General features: G+C 40.8%; 1 protein-coding gene across 7 annotated transcripts in view; it reads left to right on the top strand.

The window, feature by feature from the left end:
- RORA (RAR related orphan receptor A) overlaps window positions 1-26529 on the top strand; it is a 396157-nt gene that overhangs the window by 70869 nt on the left and 298759 nt on the right. For 2 of the 7 annotated variants that reach the window (XM_086849261.1, XM_086849262.1), the window contains one exon: window positions 20599-20689. The exons of the other annotated variants lie outside the window; for them this stretch is intronic. In XM_086849261.1, the coding sequence (XP_086705387.1) occupies window positions 20599-20689 (91 nt within the window). The remainder of the gene's footprint in view (window positions 1-20598; window positions 20690-26529) is intronic. 7 annotated transcript variants of the gene reach the window in all.

Here is a 26529-nt window from a genome sequence, read left to right as displayed (position 1 = left end):
TCCTTGTGTATTTCAAAAGGTTGAGAATATACCAGAGGAACTATAAATGTGGAATTAATTTTCAGTGACTCGAGAATTCAGTTAGCTGACAAATAGTTTTCTTAGATAAGCCAGGATGCTGTGGATGAAAGTAAGACAGTGATAAAGGAGTGCTGTATGTGGAGTTAAGTTTTTGTTTTTCCTGTCTCCCCACCTTGTATTGTAAATGGAGTTGCACAAAAGTAGCTCTGTTTACTTTGCTTTTTTTGTCACATCTTCCTGATTTCAGGGTTTTGTTTTCTGCACAGGACTGGATACTAATATATCTAACATCAAATAAAGATAAATAGGGTTAATTTGCACCTGCTGAGTGGGCTAAATTAATCTGTATATCTCCAGCATTCAGCTACAGCTCCTGAAATGGCCTAGACTTTCTAGAGAAGCTAAACCAGATCCAAGCAGCTTTTGAAGCTGTCTAAAAGTTGTATTCCAGTGCCATGTTGCTTCATCTGCTTCTACATGAAAATAGTGGGGTTCAAAAACAGGTGGAAGGTTTGAAGTGGCAGATCAGTTAACAGAACGAACACAGATTTCCAATTTCTGTTTGTTTCTTGTCAATAAACTAATTGTATGATATTTTCATTCATTTTCCTTTCTTACTCTTCTTACTCTCAAGGTTGTCATCTTCATATTTCCTTTCATTCTCATTCTTTCATGGAGATTTCAATTTTAGATATGTTTCCCCTCCCACTGCTATTCTTCAATCCATCAGTTTTGGTCATGTTTGACAGAAGGACAGATGTTTCAAAGATAATGACATATGCACAAGTTTTCTGAGAACAGGCATACAGAAGAGGCTTAATTGCAAGCAATTAAATGAAAGTACTTATTATTAGACACCAGAGAATCCATATAGAGGAGTGAGTTTAAAAATTATTCCTCTGCAGAAAAAAAATGGCAGTGGAGATTGTAATTGATAATGAGCCTCAGACCCCTGTGAGATCTTATTTTAGCAGTGTCAGGCTGCTAAAATAAAAAGTGTCAGGCTGCTGTGTGTGCAGCAGGCTGCGTTTACCAGGAAGGCTCAGTACCATGACTTGCATTAGTGGTAAATCTGGTTCTTCATCCACTAGCTTACTAATGTGAAGGAGTTAATTTGTTTACTTCTGCAGCTGCAAAGGCTGTGGCCCTGCAACAACTGAGAGTCCTGTCTATGCACTCCAATTAGTAAATTCCCTGACCAGGCCTGATCTACAGTACTGCTGGGAAATGAAGGAAAATCTTCCCCAGGGCAATATTATCTGCTTTTCTCCTCTCTTCTGGGATACTGCTGCTTTTTTTTTGTTTTAATGCTATGATATAGCATGTATTTGGAGCAGCATATTCATAGAAATTGATATTTTGGAGGCTGGCTGTATGGATTTCATCTGTTGTGAAAATGTTTTTGTTCTACTGTATCGTTATCAAAGAGACTTTGTGGTATTTCCCCTTCGCTTGTCTTTAGGGAAAAGAGACTTAGCTCAGTAGTTGCAAAGTGCACATAGAATTTTTAGGGCCATTGACAGTTTAATTCAGGAATGATCTAATTAGGAATCCAGAGAGCTGGATTCACCATATCCTTAAGTATTGACTGTCCTGAGAGATGCTCTGGCAGATGGTTAGTTCAAAGTGAGTTTACCTTGGGCTCAGTTTCTTTAGACTGACAGCTTTTTTTACTCAATTAAATGAGACAACTGTCAAAAGCACAGACTCTGAGTTGATGCAAATAACTCTGCTGCACAGATAAAGCTTAAATGTGTTCCTTGAGTCAGCTGAAACTGTCAGGTGCTTTGAGTAACTAGTTCAGCCAGCCAGAAAGGCACACTGGCAAGTAGAAGAAAAGGTTGGGAGGTGCCTAAAAATAAAACAACTCCCAGGGTTTTGTTATCTTCATTGATTTTACCTTTTGTCACATACTGGTATGGCATGTTGGGAGCTAGTCTTTGCTTTCACTCTTGTATTCGTTTAAGGAAGGAATTCTCGTTATGTTTTAATTATCCTCAGAAGTTTATTTGTTGTTAATGTGCCCAAAGTCCTTAGGCAATGAAAGCATGAAAATAATGAGCTATTATGATGGAGCTGTCAGGCAGTCCCTAAACTAACTGTTCTTTGCACTGAGATTTCAATTGTTTGCAAATAAATTAATACTGGTGCTTTTCTCACAATTTAGATATCCATATGTGATGTTTGTAGTTAAAATCTCGAGTGTGCTTTTCACCCTCTCTTGCCCAAGAGAACTGAAGTAGCTCTTCCTGGTGCTGATCTCACTGAGCAGGCAAAACCTCACCTTTTGTTCCCTCTGCTCAATCCTGCAGCTTCCATTTCATCATGAGTTACTGGGTTTTGTGAACTCTGTGCAGTGATGAGGAGGTCCAGATGATGATGCGTAGCCATTTGAATGTGTCATTCATGGTGTCTTCTATGCACCAGGCTTTGTCCAAGCTAAACTGGAAACGAAACTGGTTGAAGTAGGCAACACAGGCTCATGGGTGAAACAGGAGCCACTTGCCTGCTGCCAGCCTCAAAATGAGTTCTGGGCATCTTAAAATCCTGTGTGAAATAAGAATGGAGACGTTGGAGGAAAAAAAGACACATTTTGTTACACACAGGTAGCCCTTGACTTGCACCTTCTGTTGGATGACTAATTGATTGCTTCCATTTCTGTTCCTCAAATGTACTGGAAATGGGAAATTTTAAAGTCTTACCTATGAATCTTCTGTGTTGTTACTTAGGTGTGTACCTGGGAATCAAAAAGTTAATGTTCTACTTTGGACACACCCTCCTTGCCAGCTTTGTTGTCAGCTTCCTGAGCAATGGCTCCCGTTTTCCGTGCTTATAATTATATACTACCCTGTTTCTTCTACTGTCATCAGAGTGTAAGTCATAGAGGAGTGTACAATACCAAACTCACATAAAATAAATGTAACCAGTTCAGCAGTAAGGAGGTATATATTTAAAATTTTTTCCTCCCTCATTAGGATGGGCATTTTTAGAACTTGTGTTATTTTCTTGGCATTTCAGTTTGATTCTGAAAGGAACATTGTCAGCTCAAGTGAATAAAAAGTCTAGTCCAATGAGTTGCATGGGGCTTTTGCATTTAAAAAAAATATATATGTCACTTGATGCATTTAATTGACTTATTTGAAAGTCTTTTTAAACGAGGAGCATTAAGCTCTAATTTGAGTCTCAATGAAAATGCTGACTATAATGGAAGTTAAAGAGAAGTGATGAGAACATCAAAGGCCTTGTTATGTCTGTTAGGAAACAAGATACAGAACTGTCTACAAGCCTGGAGGGAAAAGGAATGATGAAGCCAGGAGTAATTGGAAAGAAGGGTGTGGCTTGTGGGTGTAGTCAACAGGCACTGAATGTATGAGGAGTGTCTGGGTTGATATAATCTAGTTGGTGGGCAGGGCTTCTGGTGCTGAGCTTGTACACAGAGGCTGGCAGCCAGCTCCTGTCACTTCTGGTTCCAGGTTGAGAGATCATTTTTCAGTTCACTTGTTAATGCAAAAACTCTTGATTAATACTACAAATTGGGAATAAGTATTTAAAAGCAGTGCATTTATCTGGCATAGCTACATTAAAGTGGTGCTGTAAAGGGACGATTCTGATACTAAAAGTATATAATTCTTCTGTCAGATATTGGTAGAGGAAGTTCACATGGATCTTTGTGTGAAAATAACTTAGGGGTTGAAGAAACTGAAGATTACTTGGTCAAACATGGTTCTGAGCTCTTTTCTCTATTGAGGATTCACTTTGTAGATAAATATTTTTGAAGGGGGAAGTGATATAAGTGAAAATAGAGCATTATGGCAGTCACTATCAATTTCAGCCTTGGAATTTCCTTGGCACTCTGTGGTACTCTGTAGGAAGGTCTGTGTCAGACAGGCTCTGAACCTGTAGGATTGGTTTGGCCCAAGCTGTGCCATCCACTATCTGCTGAAAAGCACTTTGGCCAACAGCTCTTATCTCTTGGGAAGAGATCTATGGATCCAGAATGCTGTGGCACCTAGATCTCTAGCCACACATCAGTCTGGTGATTATGCAAGTTCATTACATTTTATTTATAGAACCTATGCATTTGGGTGCTTGATGGGGCTCTCATAATTTCTTTCTGGAGTTTCCTTAAAGGGAAGAGGGAAGAAAAAAAAAAATGTTTATTATACAATGGATAAGCAGTGAAACTTATTGGTGTGGAAATGGTTGGACTTGGCCAGCTGTGCACAGGTGACCTGTGCACATTCAGCTGGATCCCTTTGGGTGTTGGGCTGTCTGGCAGTACAGGCAGAGCTACTTCCTTGACCGTCTTGGAATTTCTAGAAATCCCTGTTAAATTCTCTAAATCCTGCTTTTCCATCCCCAACAAGATTTGCAGCTGAAAGAAAATGAACACGTTTTTCATAACACAAATGGTAGATGACTGTTTGTGAATTTATCAGGATATTAGGATTTAGGATATTATTTTTTAAATTTTGTGAAGCTATTGGTTTTTCTTCACCATTTCATTCTTCTTCTTCCGTTGTCATCCTATTGCAGTGTGTCACACTTTGCTTATGAAGAGAATTATTTTGATGAGATTCAAAAGTCAATTGTGCTTGTCTTTTAAATATGTTACAACATATGTTGCTTAAGTTCATGCTTTTGTCACATCACACTCAGCTTCTTAGCTTTTGGGGTTTCAGTATATTTCTTTGGAATGCAATAGTCCAAGAAAAGCTTTGTCACTGTCTATCCCAAACCTGTGAACTGGAGGATAAGTTGTCAACAGCAGGTGATCCAGTGGAAGTCACTACAATCTTCTTTCCTACTGCAATTCCCTCATTCATTTAAGTCTGAAAACAAGTTTCTGTTCAGAGAAGTGAAAACTATTCTACCAACAAAGAAGTTGGTTTTTACTCTCAAGTACATGCAAGTATTTCCCAGCAAAACCTGAAGGCTTGGCCTGATCAGGAGGTGGTACAGCTGTGCTGGTAGGACAGGGGAGGAACCTCTGCTGGTAGAGGATCTCTTCACTTAAAAAAGCTCTTCAACTGTGTAAAATGCAAAAGGAAAAAACAAAAAAAAAGCCCCAAACCGATAAGTTTGTGACATTTCTAATTTATTAGAATGTTGCATGATAAGACACTGAAGTCTATAGTCAGTTTTAGAGGAGGCTTTTCTAGAAATATTTCAGTTCTGAGTTATTCACATATTTACTGCTACTGGTTTTGGTGTTTATTTTCTGGTGCTGGTTGTGTGATGTTATCATTCCCTGACACTGTTCCAATGTCGGTGCTTATTCACCAGTTTCAGCTAAAGGTAATTCAGTGACTACTTGCCTCTTGGTAAATTCTAAAAGAAGCAAAACAGATCAATAGATTAATATTAACTGATAGTCATAGGGAAGCACTAATTGCAAGTATTAAAACAGTTTCCTAACAGTGCTAATAATACACTATTCTCATTACAAGGCTCCCTGTTATGATTTCATCACGGCACAAGCACGTGCACTTTGGCTCCTCACTGCATTAAACCCCGGAATTGTCTGTGTTGTTGGTGCCTGCACACGGAGAAGGGAGCTAGCTGCCTCAGCAAGCAGCTCTGCCTTCCCCAGGATTTGGTACTCTTGAGCTCACTATTGCAGTGGCTGTCACCACCAGATTTCTGTAACAGGCAGACTGGGGCCTTGATGCAGGACTGACCCACCCTATTATTTCTGTGCAAGAAGGGAACAAAAAAGGGCCCTGTGTCTTTAAATTTCTCTTAGTTCACATGGCCTGCCTGGCGATAGACCTCTGTCCTAAACCTGCAGAGTTAAATTTATCCAGAATGACAACTGTATACTCAGGGTTTAGTTACATAACAGCAGTTGCTGCGTTTCACATTGCACTAATCCAAACACAGCGATAAAGCAGGCCATGGAAAAGCTGGCTGGTTACATAGGCAGGAGCACAGAGCTTTTAAATTTCCTTTTCTATATTGCTGATACTATTCTATGACTTGGATGTCTGGCCATCCAGTGGCTTATTTGATGCTTTAAGTGATGTGATATGATAGCTGAGGATGTTGTGTGTTGCCCAACTCTGTGTTATGAAGATGGGCGAGGAGATGGCTGTATGTAACATGCATGTGCCACTGTGTGCTTTTAGATGATAGCATTACAGCTGGCATGGTGTGAGGTGCTGCGGAGGTTAAACACTGCTCAGCTTTCACAGACTCCTCCAAAACTGCTCTTACCCCAGCTCCCTGCAGCTCTCTCCAGTGGGAGAAGAACCTGTGTGGTGGGGTAGAGCAATTACCTCTGCATGCTCACTGGTGTACAGAGGACAGATCTATCATGGGTTGAATCATTAGTGTGTCATGGCTCAGCTTGGGAGCCCTGCTGAGAGCAGGCCCACATGCACTGGTGAGCTCCCTTTCGAGTGCAGGCATTCGGGTCCCCAAGGGAGTGTTTGTAGGGCCTTGTTAAATAATAAAGACATTTATCCAGCTTCTGGTGTGCTTAATCAAAATAGGAACTTTCCCAAGAGGTGAGGAGAGGTACTATGGAAGAAGGCAGAGGATGCTGAAGATTTGTATTCCTTCAAGGGCTTGGAGTTGGGAGACAAGCCATGCATTTCCTTGAAACTTCCTCTGTGTTATTGCTGAGCCCCTGGCCCTCTCCTTCATCCATCTTTTCTTTCTTTTCTTTTTATTTTTTTCTCAGAGAGCTCTGAAGCAGCAATGGCCTTTGTGTATTTGATGCTAGCACCATGTTTGCCCCACGGTAAATCCCAGTGAATAACCCCTGTGCCACAGGAAGAGCCTCAAGGTTGGATGTTTGCACCCCAGATGATCCCTGCAGGGATTTGTCTTTTTGTTGGCAAAATGCTCATGGTCTGCAGTGGAGCCTGGCAAGGAGCTCTGGAAGTGCCTCCTGCTCCATGGCGCAGTGGTGGCTGAACCTGGGGAGGGAAGGAGTGTGCCCAGGAGACCTGAGCATGCCACCAGGACCCAGGGAGGGAAGGAGAGTGCCCAGGAGACCTGAGCATGCCACCAGGACCCAGGGAGGGAAGGAGAGTGCCCAGGAGACCTGAGCATGCCACCAGGACCCAGGGAGGGAAGGAGAGTGCCCAGGAGACCTGAGCATGCCACCAGGACCCAGGGTAGCAGTAGCATGGCAGGAAAAGCACCACGGAACTGCCGCAATCCCCAGGGAATGCTTTTGGCCTTTGGGGAGAAGCCTTAAGTCTATTAAAGGAAAATGATAAAACCAAGTTGCTGAAAGAACAGAGGTTACCATGAACCTTCACAGGCTCTTGCCAGTGGAGAAAGTTGACATTTTAGTGTTCAGGCTTTTCAAACTTGCTTGTAGAGCTTTCAGAAACATTGTTGAATGTCAGCAGTGGACAGGGACACCAATTTAAATTTACCCAGGACTCAAATGCACGTTCAGAGCAGTATCTCACTCTTAGTAAATACAATTTACATATGTTATTCTTAGCTGTGCAATTTGTTTGGATTTCCTTAACTGTAGACTTTCTACTAATTTCTATGCATAGAACTGTTAAGATTAGTTAAACAGCTATATGCTGGCTTTGGAAAGAGTAAGCTGAAATTATTTGCATGGATACATTACCTTTGATCTCTCACACATCCATCTTTAAATTTAGAGCTTTTACTACTTGATCAAGAATTCATAAAAATATAAAAATTACTTTCTTAAGCCAAAGCAGTGCTGCAGAATGCAGTATAAAAAAAAAAATCACCTTTAAGAGGTGTCAAAGAGCAAAATGTTTTATTCTTTCTGCCTCCAGCAAAGCTTACAGGAGATAATAAGGAGCCATAGTTAGAAGATATCTGAGTGTCCAGGGGCTCATTTTTGTGACCGGATGATCTGAAAACCCCAGTATAATGGATTAAAATTTTTGGTTTGTATTTTCATTCTGGATGGACAGAGCTCTATTTGTGAGTGTTCCTGATATTTGTCTTTTATTTGAGAACTAATGGGCTTATTTTTTCTTTTCAGTGAACACATGTACTGTTCATCCCAATTAGAATGAGGAGATATAAAACACTTGATTTTTTTTTTCCCCTTTCCTATTCAGCTCTCTTGTGTTTCATAATTTGTGTGCCATTTCTTGGACATGGTTATATGAAGAGTCATTTTGGTTACTACTTTCAGGGTGAGAATACTCAAGAGTGTGTTGCAGAGAAAAATAATGACAAGGAGAAACAATTGCTGTCCCTTGAACATACTGGAAAAATCTTTTTGTTTGTGGCATATAGCTGCGTTTCATAGCTTCATTTCTGTATAGTCAAATCCAAATTCTTAAAAATGAAGGTGCTAATTTGAATCACTTCTTTTGAAAATGAAACCAGATATGATAGAATTGTCGTTTTGGAGTCTGAACTTGAGATTTAAAACACTAGTAACTGTAGAGTTGATGCACGATAGGGTTTTGCTTTCAGAAAAAGGCAATGGAAAGGGTCTGATATTGACCTCTGAGTGTTAAATGGAACTTTTAATAAAGGCAGCACCCCTTTCAGACACATTTGGTGTCCATCTTTCTATGGCAGCTGCTTCAATTTATGATTTATTCTCTTGAGCAGCACTGCCATGTAATTTAAATACTTTATGGAGATCTGCAAAGTGGAAATGGTCAGTGCCCTTGACAGCCTAGCTCATTATTGGCTTTTTGATACCTTTTCCTTCCCCTATGTGTTTTTATTCACCAGTAGGAATAATCTTCCATGTGCCAGAAGTCCTGGTTTGAGAGCAGTGTCATGAAGTTGCTGTGGGGTTTTTTTGTGTGCTTCCCTCCACGGCCTGGGCGAGCAAAGCAGTGAAAGGTTCTGGGATTTTTGCTGCTAGTGGTGACTTTTTTTTAAATTTCCTTTAAACAAGGTAACTATTTTCACCTCCTCCTGATGAAAAGACACAACGTGAAGCTGTTTGTCTCCCAGCTGCAACAACATTTAGAAGAGATTTTAATATTAAAAGCTCTGTCACTGATGTTGCTGAAATTTTCCTGGAATTTCATGGGTGTCTGAATGCAAATTTATTCTTTCCCCCCTCTTTTTTTTTCCCCCTGTTTGAAGGTTGGTTTTCTTTAGGGTATCACTTCATTCCTGCCAATCTGATAAAGCTAACTTAATTAAAAATATTACCATTAGATCATACAGTTCTCTTTATTAGTTTAGTCCATGGGGCTCCTTTTCCACGGGGAAATTATTTACTTCAGAAGTTGCAAGAGTAGCCTTGGCTGGCTTTGTTTAATGCAGCTGCTTTAAAGCTTTCCATCAGATTAATGTTTTTCCAGGTCTTTTCTTGCAGGTACACTGTTACTGAGAGATAACTGTGATTGCTCAGATCTGCTGCACTTGCTGCACAGCAGTGCCAGGATTGGAGGGCTTTATGGCAAAGCAGACACAAGGATTTGTTTTGAATGGTTGGTTATTTACCCCTTTTCTCTTCTTCTTTTCTTTCCCTCTTCCTTTCACCCCCCACCCATATTTTTCCTTCAAGTGAAAAAGTTGTATGGTGCCCTAAGGACTGTTGGAAGTACTTACCTTCTGCTCCAAGGATTTTTTGGCTTTACTTGGCAGGGGAAGGAGGGGGAGACTGCTAGAGAGACTCTCCTCTCTTTCCCACAAGCAGTTTTAAGCACTAACAATGACAGCTCATTTAACTGGAGGTCTGGTCTGCAGGCTTGTGCTTACACTTCCTATTCCTTGTATTGTGGAGCAGCCATAGTGGAGTGGATGTTGGAAGCAACATTAATGTCGTGCATCACATAATCTCCAGATACAGGATAGAGGAGCAGAGCAGTGTGCAAATTCTGTGCTCTAAAACAGCTGTCATGTGGCTTCATGTAGGTGATTTCACCTCCATTTTCATATTGCATTTTCCATCCTGTGTCTGATGTTCCTCATGAATATTCCCTTCCTGGGCAGCCTCCCTGCTCTGGGCTCACAGTGGATGCCATGAACAAGCTGCAGGCCTGAAGGCATCACTGGCTACAACTGTGCTCAAGACTCATTGCTGACCTGTTCAGGAATGATCTCTTGTTTGAGGCATTTGACATGGGACTGCTTTTTCCAAGCGTCTGTCTGCGACCTTATTGCCTCCATGTATGCATCAGTCTGTACAAGAATTAATATTGCTTGTGCTCAGGCATTTCTTAGGCTGTTCTCTGAAAGCTGAATCCATCCTTGAGGCCAAGACCCCTTCTCCAAAGACTAGAAGTCCTAGTGAAGTGAAAGGGAGTAGGCTTTCTCCCCCCATCTTGCCCATTTTATTTTCATGGGAAGTGACTGCTGTAGCTTAGGCCATGCTTAATGCTAACATGCAGGCAGCGTTATTTTTCAAAATGCTCCCTCCCTCATAATTAAAATTCATGAACAGTTCCCCAGAGAGCCACCTGAGGTAACAGAGTCTTTTCAGTGCACCATTAATATACAGGAACACTGAATACAGGCATTTGGCTGTGTTCTCTTCCTCACTCTTCCCTGGCTGGCCGCCTGTATGTGTTGTGGAACAACAAAACTGAAATCTGGACAATTTATATTTCGGTAGTGATGGGATATTCTCTCTTTCCCTGTCACTTCACATTAAGGACCTGCCACTAATAAAACTAATTAATAACTCTTGGCTCCACACAGAACACTTGGACTCCCTAGCGCTGGCACCGTGCCACAGTAGCTTTTGAAAGAAGTGCTTCATCTTAGTCAGGGACAGGATGAATATTCCCTGCAGTTCTAATTGGACCAAGTGGCTCTGCATTTCAGAGGCAGCAGATTAGCCAGCTGTAGATCTCTAGGTAGGATCTCCCTTCAGAAGCCTCTGGGCCAGGGACTTGCAGCTTGTCTGTGTGCTGTGTCAGGAGCCAGAGGCAGCTGAGCTCTGCTCAGGAGAGGCACTTTGGGGCGTGAGGCTTGTCCTGCACACACAGGGCACTTTGGGGAGATGCATCCAACACCTGTACAAAGTAGGAGTTGTAGGCTGGGTAGTTCCTTGCTTTGGAAGATTTGGAGGACAATGGAGCGCTGTCAGATGGATCCCTTGGGCTGTTTTAAAACCATCTGATTAAATGATAGAAACTGTACTGACCAAATGACAGCCTTGTTGAAAACTTTCTTCTTTCTGGGAGGCTTTGTTGGCGTTGTGATGCCACTTGTGGGCGTATTTTGGTTTTATTCTTCTCGCTACTGACATAACTGTGCCAGCAAAATTTTGTAGTATGAGCCGCTCTGTGTTGCATAAAAATATTGTTCTGCCTTCTACTCTCGCTCCTCTCTTTCCCTTTAGAAATACTATTTGCTTGCACACTCTAGCATTGAGACTCTGTCTACTGCTGTATTTCTCTTCAAGTAAAGGAGGCAGGCCTTGGTGGCCTTGGTGCTCTGGCATGCCATGTTTGTGTTTATTCATCATTACTGGATCATTATAAACAAGAATGTTCTGTCTGACACTTGTACAACACTTTCTACATTCACTTGCTCCTGCCAGGCAGCTGCAGTTCCTTCCAGACACCACCTTTCATACACATGTGCTTCAGAAGGGAAATTATTACAGGGAATATGGTTGAATATGAAGTTGGCCAGAGAATTTTTATTTTAAAAAGAATTAATGAAAACCATTAATGTGAATCTAAAGGAAACAAACTGTAAACAGCAAGCTTTTGGGTTTTTTTTTGCATGACAAAAAGGGTATCTGACCCCTTACCACCATTCTCCTCAGCTTTCTCAGTGTACCTCCTTATAATCAGAGCTCACTTTTAAATAATTTAATTTAATTATATTAATAATAATTTTAATAATTTAATTTAATAGTTTAGGCTAAGGTATTTTTCAGTGCTTTAAGGAAGGAGAAAGCTTCAGCTTGTAAAAGCAATTGATTAGGTTCATAGCTGGAAATACCAAGCATTGATTTTAGTATCCCACAATGTATGAAGCAAATGAGTATCTTTTCTTCATCACACCCACCAGTTTACTGTCAATATAAGACACTACTCATTTATTGCTCTTAATTTGTTATGGCTGTGGATGCTTTACTGACAAAGGTGGATTCTCTGGCAGAACTCGTTGTGTGAGTTAAATGAAGCTGGAGGAGGTGGCAAACACTGGATTGGAGGTGGAGAAGGATGGCAGATGAGAGCACCCACAAGCCCGCGTTCCTCATTGAGACTAAAGCTTCCATAGCTTGTGTGTGTGTGTGCAGAGTGGGCTTGTCCTCAGGAATACATGGGACACGTTTCTTCCCAAATCCCAGTGCCTCCCAGTGCTGGCAGTGCTTTGGCAGTCACAGCAATGGAGCTGCAGCAATTAATATGCACCAGGTGCTAGAAAAGGAAGGAGTGCTTCTGATTAACTATAATCATCTGTTGGCAGTAGGGATAGATTGTCAAATACATATGAAGTTGCTGCTTTTTCAGATTTCCTGTCCTATTCATTGCAGAGATGGTAAAGGGTGGGAAGTGAATCCAATTCTTTTATGGTGACGTAGTGCCCCTGACTCCACTGTCACTGCCTTGGAACTACACCAGTGAAACTGTAGAGAAGAATTCGCCTGCTGGTCTTGTTGCCAAGTAAACTTAAAAGTGTCAGTATTAAATTACTGGAGAGCAGCCCCTTGCTCTGCAGGTCCTGGAGAAGTATTAAAATCCATGTTGTACTGTCAGACAGAAGGAAGAGTCTTCAGCTCCCAGCTGTATGCTTTTCCTAGTCTCATTCTTCCAGCAGTCCTCCTTGACATTGCATTTTAATCCTTTCCAGCAGAACAGCCAGTTGGCAGCCTTGTGGTCTCAGAAAATATAGTCGTTGTCTCTTCCCCCCCAGCATGAAAAAGGAGGAAGGTTGGCCGGAATTATAACTGGTAACTTCAGTTCCCTCACTACTGAAAAAGCTTTCAACTACTGCCATCTCCTTCAATTTTTGTTGGTATGTCAAGAATAAGAACACGGCTAAGCAGAAGTGTTTCTCTCCACTTTTGTTGCTCTCCGTTGTTGTTACTTATTTGTGAAGTCAGAGGTATGTGCAAGTGTAGGATCTGCAAGACCCTCTGTTTTTCCTGGAATTTGCTATTCCCTGTATCTGCTGTGCCTGCCCCTCCACCACCCTCATGTTTATGTCCCTCTTTGTGGATGAGTTTTGGTAATAAAAGGGCTGTAGTTTCTACTTTTGAGCAACTCACTTGCCTTCACAGAAATAGTTAAGCTAATCTTTGCCCTGATTCCTTGTAATCAAATCTAGGTATTCTAGGCAAAAAAAAAGTGAATAGTTTGTTTGTTTCTTAACTTAAAGACCCTTTTTTAAAAGTAGTGTTTTGTTTCTTTTCTTTAAAGATATAATCTACAAAAGGATGTTGTTGGAGGAAGGTAGATGCTGCTTTCTAAAGTTACCACACTGTTGCAGATGAAGGTGTGAGGTGCTGAGGAAGGCAGGAGGATGCTGCTACCAGAGATCAGCAGTGTAGGAGAGCTGTCCTGAGGTGATCATGCTTGGGGATTAGGAGAGAGCATCAAAGGAACTGTGGGTAGTCCCTGTGACAAAATAACTGGGTCTTTAAACAGCACCCAAGGAAGCTTGGTTATGTAGATTATAGGAGTGAGAAATCAGATTTTGGATTGGTTTTGGTGCTGCAAGAAGCAAAGCTATCATTGGATATGAGTTTTGCAGTGTTTTTCTTGTAAATGAGAGGCCTTTGTTTCAGGGTATTGAACTATCATGTCTTTACTGTTGTTGAGATGCTTTGCTCAAAGGTTACTCCCTGTATAACTGCATTTTGATACAGTTGTTTTCATTTAGAAGTGGAATACTTTCAGTCAAAATTTAGCCTATGAAGGGCTGCTTGCTTGGGGTTCTTGTCTCTGTCCAAATATTTGCCTAAGTTCTTTTCAAGGAAAGTATGACATGAGTTCAACTCTAAAAGTGCCTTCGTAAAGAATGAACTCCAAGTATCATCATAGTTAAATTCCTGGATGTGTAAGGAGCACAGTGCTGTGTGTTGCACTAATTTTTGGAGACTAATATAAGGCAGTGAGAAGTCTGGAAGCATTTGTACAGCTGAGTTCTCAAATCATTTCTCAGATGCTGAGAGATGAAAATGCAATACTGGTTTGTGGTTAGTAGTCACAAACAGCCCTGGGTGTAGGGAAAAGTCCTCTGAAAATGTGGTCTCTACCCAAAAACTCCTTGTGTGTGTCAGACCCAAACTGTGGCTGCAGGACAGATTCTGGCAGCTCCCCTTTCCCTCCTTCCCTGGGCAGAGTGGCCTGGGCTGTTCAGGGATTTTCACTTGGAGAGTGCCTTCCACAGGTCACAGCCCCTGTGCTGCTAGGTGTGCTGTGGGGAACAGGGAAAAAGAAAAGAGAATTGGTTTGTCTGTAGCAGTGCTGTGAACCTTTTATACACAGACGTGTTGAAAAGGAATGTAAAAATCGAGGAGGATATTTCAGTGAGTCAGAAGCTAAAATGGAAAAGAAAGTTGAGATACTACTTAGTGCTCCAATTTGGCATGCAGGGGATATTCTAAAATATCTTGTTGGTTCTGTTATTGTTGTAGCTTTATTTTGGAAGTTAGGAAAAATAATAATTTAGAGCCTAGTCTCCTCTAAGTGCGCCTGTTTAGAAGCTTACTTGTTCAAAGAGATGATTTATTTGACTGGGTTTGGGTGGCTCTAGAGCATTGTTAAGTGCTGAGCTTATTTACCATTTAAACTTACATTGAATTACAGTGTTTGGAGGGTGAATACTATTTGGCATCTAACTCATATATTTGGCTTTTTACTCTCTAATGAAACAGCAGTGCAAGCTTTGATCCCTGTGCATTTATTATCTATAAGGATTCTCAGCTTTTGCTTCATTTTAAGATTTGTTTGTCAAAAAATAAGATAGTTCTTGGTTCTGTTACTTTTGATGATGATACAAATTACAGTGCTCTCTGTATTGTTTAAGCAAGTTGTGCATGAAGAAATAAAGTTATAAATCAAGATTTGAGGTTTTTACAATGCCATTACCTCGGGAATCTTCTCTTTTGTGTTGGATTCATGCCATACACTTTATAGAAAAAATACATCATTTATTGGTAACTGTGAATGAATATTGCATGTAACTAGTTGGAAGTTTTGGCATTTTGTTCCTGAATTTCCTTTGACATTTGACAGCCTCAAGCACCGGAGATTCCCCCTGTATTTTATAGTTTTATCAATCTCTTAGTCTCTTTGTGATTTTTTAGGTAGTGTTCTACGTGGCTAAACAGGCAAAAAAGTGTGATTTACCTGGTGAGGCTTGATAGCTGCAGCACTGCTCTGCCTTTGGATTTGTCAGGGCCTTGGTGTGTAAGTACCAGTGCAGTCTTTGTGTTTTCTTACACAACTTAATTAAATAAGGATTTATGACTTCTGATTTATTCCCAGACATGCTTCGTATAAATGTAGTACGGGAATAATCTGTTGATAGCCTCTCTTGGTGGTGATGAAGGATTTAAGTAATGTATATTTGCAAACAGAACAAGTTCCAGCATGTTCATCTTCATGCTGAACAAGACAGGGATAAGGCTGGCAGGTTTAGCTCAATTTGGAAGCAGTTTCAGAAGAGCAGCTCTGAAAAACAGAATTCTGGTGGCTACAGAAAGCACAATCAGGCCATTTGCAGCTACTCCAGTGTGGTACCTGCCAGGTTATCATTAATGGCAAGAAATGCACAGAGTTTTTTGTGGGTACATTAGTTCTTGCAACACTGGAAGTACTGCAAAAATATTCTGGGTAGTGTGTGATAACGTGGTGAACAACATAAAGTGTCCATGTAAAATCTGTGTAGTAAGTTTTTATCTTAAAGTGCTTTTCAAGTGTTCATAATAAATAAAACTTGAATCTAGAGCTAGTGGCAGATATGTTACTTCCTTAACTGAAAACTGGTAGTCCAAGTGTATTGCCTATCTGGGGAAGTCTCACACCCACTAACAACCAGATGCTGAGAGGGTGCTGTGAAGAGCAGAATTACATTTACACCCCTTTTCTCTTGCTCTGTATAAATCTGTATAAATGCACTGGAAATCTTACAAAATGGCTTCTTACCATCCTCTTACACAGAGTTGTTTTTAGGAATCGTCTTGCCTCAAATACTCTGGATTTCTAAATACTTTATGGAAGAGCACAAGAATCTGCTGCTGCAGCAACTAGAGAGTAACAAAATACCTTTCTGGTGTGTTGGTTGCCATAGTTTTTGCCATCCTGTAAAATGTCTATTGTTTAGATCACACAGATACTCAGGAAAAGGATGTCTGTCTTAAAACCAAAATTATTAATATTCTGTTTCTCTGTCAGGAAGTTTGTGTGATTCCTTTAATAGTCTTTTTGCTCCTATCCTTCCCTTTTTTTTAATTTTCCCCCTGGGGAAAGAAAATATTTAAATGTCTGTAATATGTATTGTTCTTAAAAGAACCTGCAGAGGCTAAATAGTCTCTTGTGTAAACCTTAAAATCCTAATTTCTAGTTTGCTACAATATGCTAACATGTTCATGCTCTTTCAGACAGATTTAGGTGTTAAAACCTCACAGCAGTGCTGTATTCATATTGTTGAGATTCAGGACATGTTAGGGAATTTCTGACTGCAGAAGGTTTACGTCAGAGGTCCTTGAATTCAGCCTGGCTTCCTCTCTGAAAGGCCCTACGCAGGTAAAGCGGCTGCACGCAGTTCCAGGTAGAAAACTGTGACACTAGAAATGTTTCAGAAAACATGGGGTGTCTTTGAAAATGCCACATACCCAGAAATGTTTTTGGCCAGTGCCTTCATTAAGTCTCTGGCTGATCTATTTTTTGTTTTTAATTTTACTTCCTCTTTTGTGCGATCATTTCAAGTAGAATTGGAATTTATTCAGCAGGCTTGAATTCTGACACATTCCGTTTAGGAGTAAGGATTTCATTTTAAGGAATTCATAAGAAAGAAGTTTCTTTGCTTTTTATCAGTATGGAGCTATTTTTTTCATGGAGTATGGAATCAATTCAGATTTTTGTAGACTTTTAAAAGTTATTTTCTTGTGTAGAACTTTTTTTTTCTTAATTCAAACTTCCAAGTACTTCGCAATGTTTTTATGCTTAGTTTTTTTAAGCATCTGGTATTTAGCACTTGAAGGACTGCTTCATTTTCCGTTTTGCAGGCAATTTTTTAAAATGCTTTTGCATGTGTTTGCTTTTGGCTGATTTGTTGTCTCGATTTTTAGCAATCTTTTTTTATGGAAACAGTATGTAAGTCTGTTTTCCTGCCGTGAAGCTATCTCTGTAGGCAGTTATGTTTATGTTAAGGCTGAAGTCCATTCTATAACACCTCCTTCCCTTCATCTATTATGTAAAAAGAATAAATAATGTAGCTGAGTTCTCATGTCTGCCTTATGCATCAGGACAGACCTACCTGGTTGCCATTCGACAGCACCGAATTGCATCAGAAAAACCCTTTCTGCTCTTGGGCTGTGCTGGTCCTGTCTGACAGGGGCGTTTGGACATCCCACCTGTTTTCCATGAAAACCTTTTGTCTTTATGGGATGCAGACTGTGATGACCTCTTTTCAGCTTGCCATTTTCCCATGGTGTGAAGGGGATGTCTGAAAGAGCAGCTTAAATGAAGTAAAAGATGCTTCAGCTGCCATTTGCTGAACGGGCTGTTCTGCAGGCTCAAGATTGTAACTGAGAAAAAGCACAGGAAGGAGGCATTGCTACAGTGTGGAGGGGAGATAGAGACTGGGGAAGAAGAGAAGGACTTCTTGCTCACTATTCAAGCTCTAATCCCGGTGGAAAAGATAGCTCAGTTAACCATTTTTCTGTGATTTCCCCCTGCCCCAAACACTCCCTGACAACAAAGATACTGTTGAGAGAATGCAAATGGTTGCAGAGGTGCCATGGCACTAAGAGCCTGTGTGGGTATCTGGGGTTTCATGTGAGGTAAAGAATGAGAAAAGAACCCCCCTGGGGCCATTGCTAACACGTTGCAGGTTGCTGTGTTTAGCTTGGCAGTAATTTTTTTCTTCTTTAGATAGAAGCTCTTGGAGTGCAATCCTAGAACCAGGTTTGCATTGTTTATGTGAGTGATAAAACTTGGCTGGAGCAGAGCTCTTCCACCTGCCTACTTGGTTTCTCTAGTATCTTTTACACCTCTTATCAATCCTTCCAAACCCATCTGTCTGCTGGAGTGCCAGTTTTACAGAAAGTACTGCCTCCTCGCCTGTGTGAGCCGAAGCTCAAAAAGATACCTGATCTTTATAAAATACCATCTTGGAAAGGCTGTGTAAAACAATACAGTGAGTAGATGATGCTGCATTATTGCATTGAATGGGTGGCTTGATAAAAGCATCTCTTGTTAAAGTGCCTGAAAGACGTAGGCAGGGGTTCTGTCATTTGACACTGGTGGCTCTGCACTTAGGGGCAGTGTCTGTGTAGATGCCGTGGGTGCTGTGATTTCTGAAATGCCCCGTGTGGAGAGTGTGACTCTGTTTTTCACCATGGGCAGCCTCAGGGCCCTGCAGCAGCCGTGTGAGGCACTGGATGGACGTGCAGTGTCTGTGCTGCCCCAGGAGCAGCCCAGAGCGAGCAGCGCCATGCCAGCAGGAACGGGCTCCTGCCTGCTTGGGAGCTTGGAGCAGCTTCTTCTGAACTTCCCAGCTTTCTTTTGGGCTGCTGGGACCTCATGCTGGCTCTCTTTAGGAACAGTTCCCTCCTTCTGCAAAAGACCACAGCATGAACGTTTCAGGCTGATACAATTTAAGTGAGATGGGGATTACCAGCTATGAAGGAAGTTAGTTGTGAATTTAAGACATGCTGCAGTGGTCACTTCTTGGCCTGAGTTCTTTAAAGTTTCTTACCATTCACTGAAGGAGATTGTATGCATTTCAAGGAGATACAGAGATTCTGTCACCAGCGTTAAACATTCGCTTTGAAATGTTTCATATTTAATATAGGGTTATGAATATGAAAACATGGTATTTCAGAGTTTTGGGGAAAGTTTTAACCATGGGCTTCTACATGTTAGATTTCCCTCTGCATAGATGATGATTTGTTTTTTAAAATAAAAACAACCCCAATGAACTCTAAACTTTATATAACATCTAAGAACACATTTGTCTTTTCCTGTGGTGTAAGTGAGAACATATATGCCTATATAAATTTATACTGGCACATGTTTTTTGCCTTCAAAATGGCTTGTGGGCCATAAGTGAGCAGACTGCTCAGTTACTATGCCTGGAATGCTTATTTAATACTTCCAAATTTAAATATTTTTCTGTGTTGCTTTGTAGCAAAAAAGTGCAGTCAAAAATTGAACCTGGCAATAAATTTATTTTTCTGAAGGAGAATTACTCATTGGATGAAACATTCATTTCTCCAAGAAATGGTTGTTTTCTCCTTTACTACAAGCATTGCTTTTCAGTGCTTATAGCTGAAGTAGGAGCACCAAGGATGTTGAATGGAAATATCTTCATTGCAGTATCTTGGTATCAGAACATGTAATTCTGGTCCAGCAGAGGAGTTTGATTCTTCCCTGTGAGGGTGGGGAGGCCCTGGCTCAGGCTGCCCAGAGCAGCTGTGGCTGCCCCATCCCTGAAGTGTCCAAGGCCAGGTTGGTTGGGGCTCTGAGCAGCCTGGGACAGTGGAAGCTGTCCCTGCCCATGGCAGATAGTTGGAACTAGGTGACCTTTAAAGGTCCTTCCCAACACAAACCTTGTTATGAGTCTGTTATTGTTTAAAATGTGAAAGTGCAAATTAATGTGTTTGTAATTAATGTAATGAGGTGAGCTGGTTCGCTCAGATTGGGTACAATTCATAGTCTCTTGCTGTTTCTCCAGGGTGAATATCCTTCAGTATTCCTGCACATCCCATAAGCTTTACAGGCAGTATGGGTTCTTGGTCTGAAAACCCTTTCTCTGATAAGTTTCCGTACCTATGTTAAGGCAGCCCTTCTGTCACAGATCACCTCATTTGCTAATGACTCAGAATTCAGATCAGGTATTTGCAGTGGAATTAAGATGCAGAAAGATTATTTGTTAAGGTGTTTTTCTCCAGAGAAAAAAAAGGGCAGAATTCAGACCACCAGTTAGAAATGAAAAACACTCTTATTCCCATGAACTTGGAATATGGGAAATATGGGTGAATAACAAATACAGTAGTAGTGTGCTTGGAGATGACCTGCAGGTAAGGCCTCAGAATTATTTGGACAGTCTGTCTTTCCAAAGGCAAAAGGAGGGAAGAAAGAGATTCCATCTCTCTATCTGGTGGAAGCAGGAAGGTCAGGGGTGGTGCAAGGAGGGGATGCATTGAGATAGAAGACATTAACAATGGCTGGGGGGGAAGAGAGTTGTTATTCTGGTCAGATTTACAGGGAATCTGTTCTGCAGGTGTCTTAGGCCATTTAGCAGAGGGCAAAGAAACATTCCTGGGGTAAATCTGTTTCCTGACATCTGGATGATGGCTCTTATCTCTCATGCTGTTCCTTTGTGCTGGTTTGTTTGGTGTCCCAGATTGATCAGCTCAAAGCTAATTTCAAAATACATCCCCACCATTCACAATATGTTTATTTTTATGTGATAATTGCTGGTGCAGAAGTAAAGTTTGTGAATTTTGTTTCTTTCCAGCTTGAAGACTTTTCCAGACATTTGCAGGGAACAATGCAGATGCTGTTATCTTCCCATCTCCTCCCCCAGTACCTCAGCAAGACCCTGTTAGGTAAATTTTAAGCAAAAATGGGTGAGATGATGTGGGAGAAGGGTTGCACCTTGAAAAGATGATTTCTTACTCCCTTGCAAGTGTTTTGTCTCTGTACTGGGCTGGTGTGTAATGCCAGTCTTGGTGCAGAACTGCCTGCACCTCAAGTATTCACTTGGGTGCAGGTATCATGCCACAGTCACCAGACAATAGCTCGTTTTTGGAAATACTTTTGTTTGCAAAGACTCCCATGCCTACCTCTAGTAATTACACTTTGTAAGAGAAGGAATGGCAGAATGTCAAGAATTCTTAGCACTTGTATTTAAAACAGCAGACAAGAGATTTTGGAAGTGCTAGAGAAGAAAAAACATTTCAGAAAAAAGTAAGGACACAAGGTCTTGTCTCCCTCCAAAATGCGATGCAGATTTGCTAAACCCTTTGTACAGATTTATGTCATAGAGCTTGTGACTCTGGGAATAGAGCTTCAGGTCACCTGTGCAGCTGCTCAGAATGTGAAGGAGAATGGTGACCCAGCAACAGGAGAGGAAACAAAGTGAGCACTGAAACTTTTCATCACTGTGGTACTTGCTAATGATTCTTCTGAGTAGCAGCAATAATGAGCAGTTGAAAGAAGTACTTTATGTACCCTCAATAAATTGCTTCCAAACCTCATAATTACCACAATTCTGGCTTTCAGTAGACCTGGTAATGAATTTTTGAGTGGTGTCCACATGTTGTGCCTGTTACTGTACTTGACTTTCATCCTATTTTGAGTGATCTCATCAAGAGATGGATGATGTTATCTGAACAGAATATATTTATCCAATATATGTGCCACGGGGCACAGCAGTGATGATGAAATGGAAATAACTATGCAACTGACTGCAAGTGATTTTTTCAAATTCATTTTCCTGTGAGGCCACCTTTTCCTGATTCTGCTGTAGTGCTGATAGATGTGTTGTTTCAGATGGCACTGCCTGAGAAACCCAGTGTATTGAGTGCAAGAATTCAGGATCCAGCAGCCTCTTAAAGGCTACTGTTACACATGGGAGAAAATAGATGTCTTCTTGTCTTGGGAGTGTAGACACTGCTGAGGTGTTTCAAATGGCAGAAAATGCCCTGGGTTCAGATGGGCATGATGAAGCTTAAATGTCCCTTAAAGGCTTGTGGCAGGTGCCTGTGATCAGAATTTAACACAGTTCTTGCCTTCTGCTGACAAAATAAAAAGGAGGAGGAAGCAGTGGGGGTTTTTTTGTTCATTTTTTGGTTTTTGGTTTGTTTTTTTTTTTTAAAAAACGAGAAAAGTAGAGAAATCTGGAGAGACTTTTCCTCACTTATATGAGCTCTTTCTGTATGTATAATTTAACATGGCACCTTATATATAATTTAATGTGTGAAATAAACATAACATTTGGATTTCACAACTGGAACTCTTCTACTTACAGAAGTGGATTTTTTTCCATCTGTTTTTAATTTAAAAATGCAGTTTCTGCAATGAAATGAGCATGTGTAGGGGCTTAAAACACTCCTAAAGATTTCATGACACTTTGCCCCCTTCCTGGGATAGTGAGCTTAACCACTGCACAAGGTGTATATTGCATTGATGTCAGTGTCATGACTGATAAATCACTTTCATCCTGCAAGAGAGCCTTATTTATAAATAGCTCTTTAATAGAATGCCCTAAGTTTGCAAAGATGTTTTTCAAACCCCTGAGAATACTGGCTCTTGCCTCAAAGAGCTTATAGTCTAAATGAAGTAGATAACCAGGTAGAAAGGATCAAAGAATAGAGGAGAAACACAAAGGAGAGAAGTCGTGGGTAGGGGGGAAGGGAGGTGGGCATCAATCTCAGGAGACCAGGTCTATCAGCTTCTTGTTTTTAGAAAGAATATTGTTCACTGCCATTATAATTGAAATGAGATAGTGTTTCGGAGCAGAGCTCACTGAACAGACTCACTGGTGTTGAGTTTTGTGGAGGAACAGAAGGGTGTTATTTTGTGTGTTAGAAGGGCTGTCTCAGGCATCAGGAGCAGCACGAATATGCTGCTTGCAAGGGGATTTTACTATAGGTGAACAAGTAGTGTCAATAAGCTTTGCTTCATTGATTTTCATTCATTCTAGCTGAGGATATAACCCAGCGGGAGCAGTTAGGGAAAAGTAATGGACCTAGAGGGGAAAAGGAGGTTTTCTTACCTGTGTTAAGCCTTTTGCTTTGCAAGCTGAATTGCACCTTTGCTCCTCAGTGAGAGCTTTGGTGTGTCATGCTCAGCAGAAGCAGCTTACTGGTACTCTTGGAGAGACAGAGAGTGAGGGTACTCGTATTGTCTCTTCCCTGCCTTCTCACATGCAGGGCTTTGACAGAGACTGCAAAAATGGAATGCTACACTTATTTAAGGTTTCCTAACACACAGGGAAAAATAACCCAAACCAGCAAAATTGATTTAGTTTGCTGCACTTATGATTAAATGGATGGCTGTGCTTCTTGGGTATGGTGGGTTCCTTTAATTTTTTTTTATTTTTTTTTGTCTATTATGCAAAAAATTTGCTTTTTATGTTGCTTGCTTATTAGAGTCTTTGAAATAAAGAATAAGTAAATCTGAGAGTCACTAGGTATTAATCTGTGATTTGCCATTATATTTATTAGGAATAATCTATCAATATTCACTTGCTGTCTAAATTTTATTTTGCCTACAAGGCAGTCTTGGTCTTAGTCTTTCACTTTTAGAGCTCATAGTATTTTTGCTTGTCATCATCCTGAATCTGCTTCAGGTGGAATACCAGCAGTGGTACAACAAAACAGATATGGTATCTTGAGGAAGAAAGAACATTTAGAAACTGAAAGCTGAGCAGAAGTGATGGATCAGGAAGGGTTTAGGTGACCAAATAGTAACAAATGTAATACATTTGAATAGGACAAGTAAGGCCACTTGTAAAATTTCAAGCTGTACTTCTGGCCAATTTATATGCCCACTTCAGCAAAACAAATACAACAGGATTTTTTACATTACTTGAGAGTGGAGGTCCAAAGGGTATGCAATAATACGTATTTTTATTATACTGCTTTTTTGTTCTGAGTAAAATTGGTCATGCTCTGAAGCTGCACAGCTCAACTAAGAGGCTCCCCCACCCCCCACTGCATTTGTGTCCTTGGTGTTCAGTGGGCAAGATGCTCCCAGTCAGTTCAGAACATTTCATGTGTCCTCTGCCAGTGACACCTGCATCCCTTTAGGTTGGGGAGAATGAGAACAATGTTGTTGGGAACTGAAATCTTGGCAATGAGCCTGAGCATTAGAGACAAATGAAGGGAATGTGATGGATTATGGGGGAAGTTTTTTAACTTTTCAGATGGTCATCTGTGGAAGAGGACAAGACATTGTCCTGTTGCTGCTGAGAGAGGATGAGAATTTAGGGCCTGAAAGTATGATGTTGCTGACTTGTTTCCTGTTAATTGGAAATGTAAAACAAATGGAAACTTGGAGAATTGAAGATATTTTTTTTTGTGGCAATTATTTTTTTAGAGCAGTAATGTACTTGCCATTCAGTTGGTCTCATAAAATGTCAGAAGTTGTTAATGGCAAACAGTCTGATTACGGAAGCTTTAAAGATACTGCAATTATGGAAAACTTTCCCTTTCAGTCCACATGCCATCAGTGGTGGTTGTAAAATATTTCCAGTGCACAGAAAAGTTTGCCAGTCCAAGGGAAGTTAACAAATATGAAATACAGAAGCCTTGTAAGGCTTGGATGATATTCAAAACCAATAGAAGATTAGGGAAACACGCTCTCTGCTTACGCTTTTGACCGGTTCTAAAGCTTTGAAATGTGTCTTGTGGAAGTGTGGCATGTGTAAAAAAAGTCTCTTTGTCTTCCTGAATGCAAGGAATGTCAACAAAGAAGTGATGATCAAAATGCTTGATAGTGCACTTATTCATTATTAGCAAAGATGAGGAAGATAATTTTAATTCCCCCCTTAGAAACAGGTAGTTCTAGAAGACTGGTGTTGTGTCCCACCTGTGAATATGGTTCATATATGTAAAATATTAAAAAGTAATGAATTTGGAAATATGAAGTATTTCTATTGCCACTGTAGGGTGGCCAAGTTCTTGACTGTGCCACAAGAAAACAATTCTACTTCTCATTTTCTCATTGTAATGTGCTGGTTTTCTTTTATTGCACAGCCATACCTACATTCTTGTTTTTAACTTCAGCTTAGTGAAACATCTTACTCATACTTTTTCCATTAACCTTGCTTGGATGAAGATAACAGTAGTGTAGCATAATATTTTTTTATTGATTCCCTCCTTTCCCTCCCTGAATTGCTAAGCGAACACAGAGAGGAATGAATAGCTATTTTTAAAACACCTGTTGTGATTAAAAACTGGAGATAAGAAACTGACAATTTTTCTCTTATTCTGCTCTCTAGGTTGTCAGCTTTGGAACAATTTAACCACCATCTGAGAGGGTGGACAAGTAGTGCCCTCTTAGACGTCTTTGCAGCACAGGCCATGAAAACAGCTTTGTGACTGTTCTATGCAGTGCCTCGCATTAGCCAGTTTTCCAAAAGCAAATTGACCTTTGCTGTGTAATGTTTTATGTCAAGTAGGAGATCAGATCTGCTGTGCTTGTGCTGTAATTTCCTTTAAATGCAGGATTAGATGTTCTGGTGTAATGGTGATACCAGTTATTATGTCAGTTGGTGTTTGCTCTGTTCCCCCTCCTGCTTTTTACAATTCAGCTTGTGCTCCCTTTAGAGATGTCTGTAGAAATCCTTACTGCCACTTGGGCAAGAAAGGGAAGCCCTGAACATTTTGGCCTATAAATACCCTGTCTGTGGAGCTTGCCCTGGGCAGGTTTAGCCAGCAGCAACATCTCCTTCACTTCATCCAGTGGCAGCTCTTGGTGCTGGGCCTTTGGCTGCAGGCTGGAATAGCAGAGACAGGTTGGGATGTGGGTCCCCAGTCCCAGCCCTACGTTCAGCAGTTCCTCCAGTGCCTTGAAACTGAACAAAAGAGTGGCTAAAATGTGTGCTGGCTTACAAGATTAAAAGTGATACATTTGTCTGCTGGGCCTTCTTCAAGCTGTAGAGAGAAAAATAGAACAAGCTTAGTTTTTCCATAATTTCCCCCCTGTAGCCCAAAGGAGACTACATGACAGAGATGTCTTCTCTAATCTTCTCTTCCACCCTGCATTATTTTCCTTCCCTCCTCCTTTCCTTCTGTCTCACAGCTCCCCTCCCCACTCGCACACATGCAGACTTTTGACAGCACACCAGTTTGATTCTTGAGCTCCCTTTTTAGCCCACATGGGTGTCTAGTCAGTGCCACAGCCCCGGCTAATACACAAGAGTTGGAATAAATGTATAACAGCAGGTAGCAAGTGACTGTTGACAGGGTGACATATTGACTTAATATCTTGTGTTATGTGATATGAAGGATGTGCCTTTTGGTGTGTATTTTCATTTTAATTTTTTTGTGTGTATGTTTCTTAGACACTTGTAGGCAGTTTGGAGTAATTGTCTGAAATCATTAACATGTTTATTAAATAAGGGAGCAGAGTGCATTATCTAGCAAATCAATTATGTAAATGCACAAAAAGCATGAGAGATTAGTCTTTAACTGTTGCTGAACTGCATCCACTTTACTAAATTATACATGAAAGTGGGGTTTTTGTCAGTGTGTATGTGTAGTGTTAGGCTCCACTTTGCTCTTTTGGAGCTTTAAGTAACATCGATTAATTGGTGCTGTTGTGCAAAAAGGGGATACTCCTGATGTACACTAATGAACACCAGTGTGCATTCATCCTTTCTATACAGGGAAACAGATGGTCTGGAGTGGGGAACAGAAGTAATCTCTATTGGAGGGTC

Source organism: Cyanistes caeruleus, chromosome 13 (assembly GCF_971803275.1).
Source record: "Cyanistes caeruleus chromosome 13, bCyaCae1.hap1.1, whole genome shotgun sequence".
Classification (NCBI taxonomy): Eukaryota; Metazoa; Chordata; class Aves; order Passeriformes; family Paridae; genus Cyanistes; species Cyanistes caeruleus.
The sequence above is the reverse complement of the archived record's forward strand: the minus strand, read 5'-3'. Positions and strand labels throughout refer to the sequence as shown.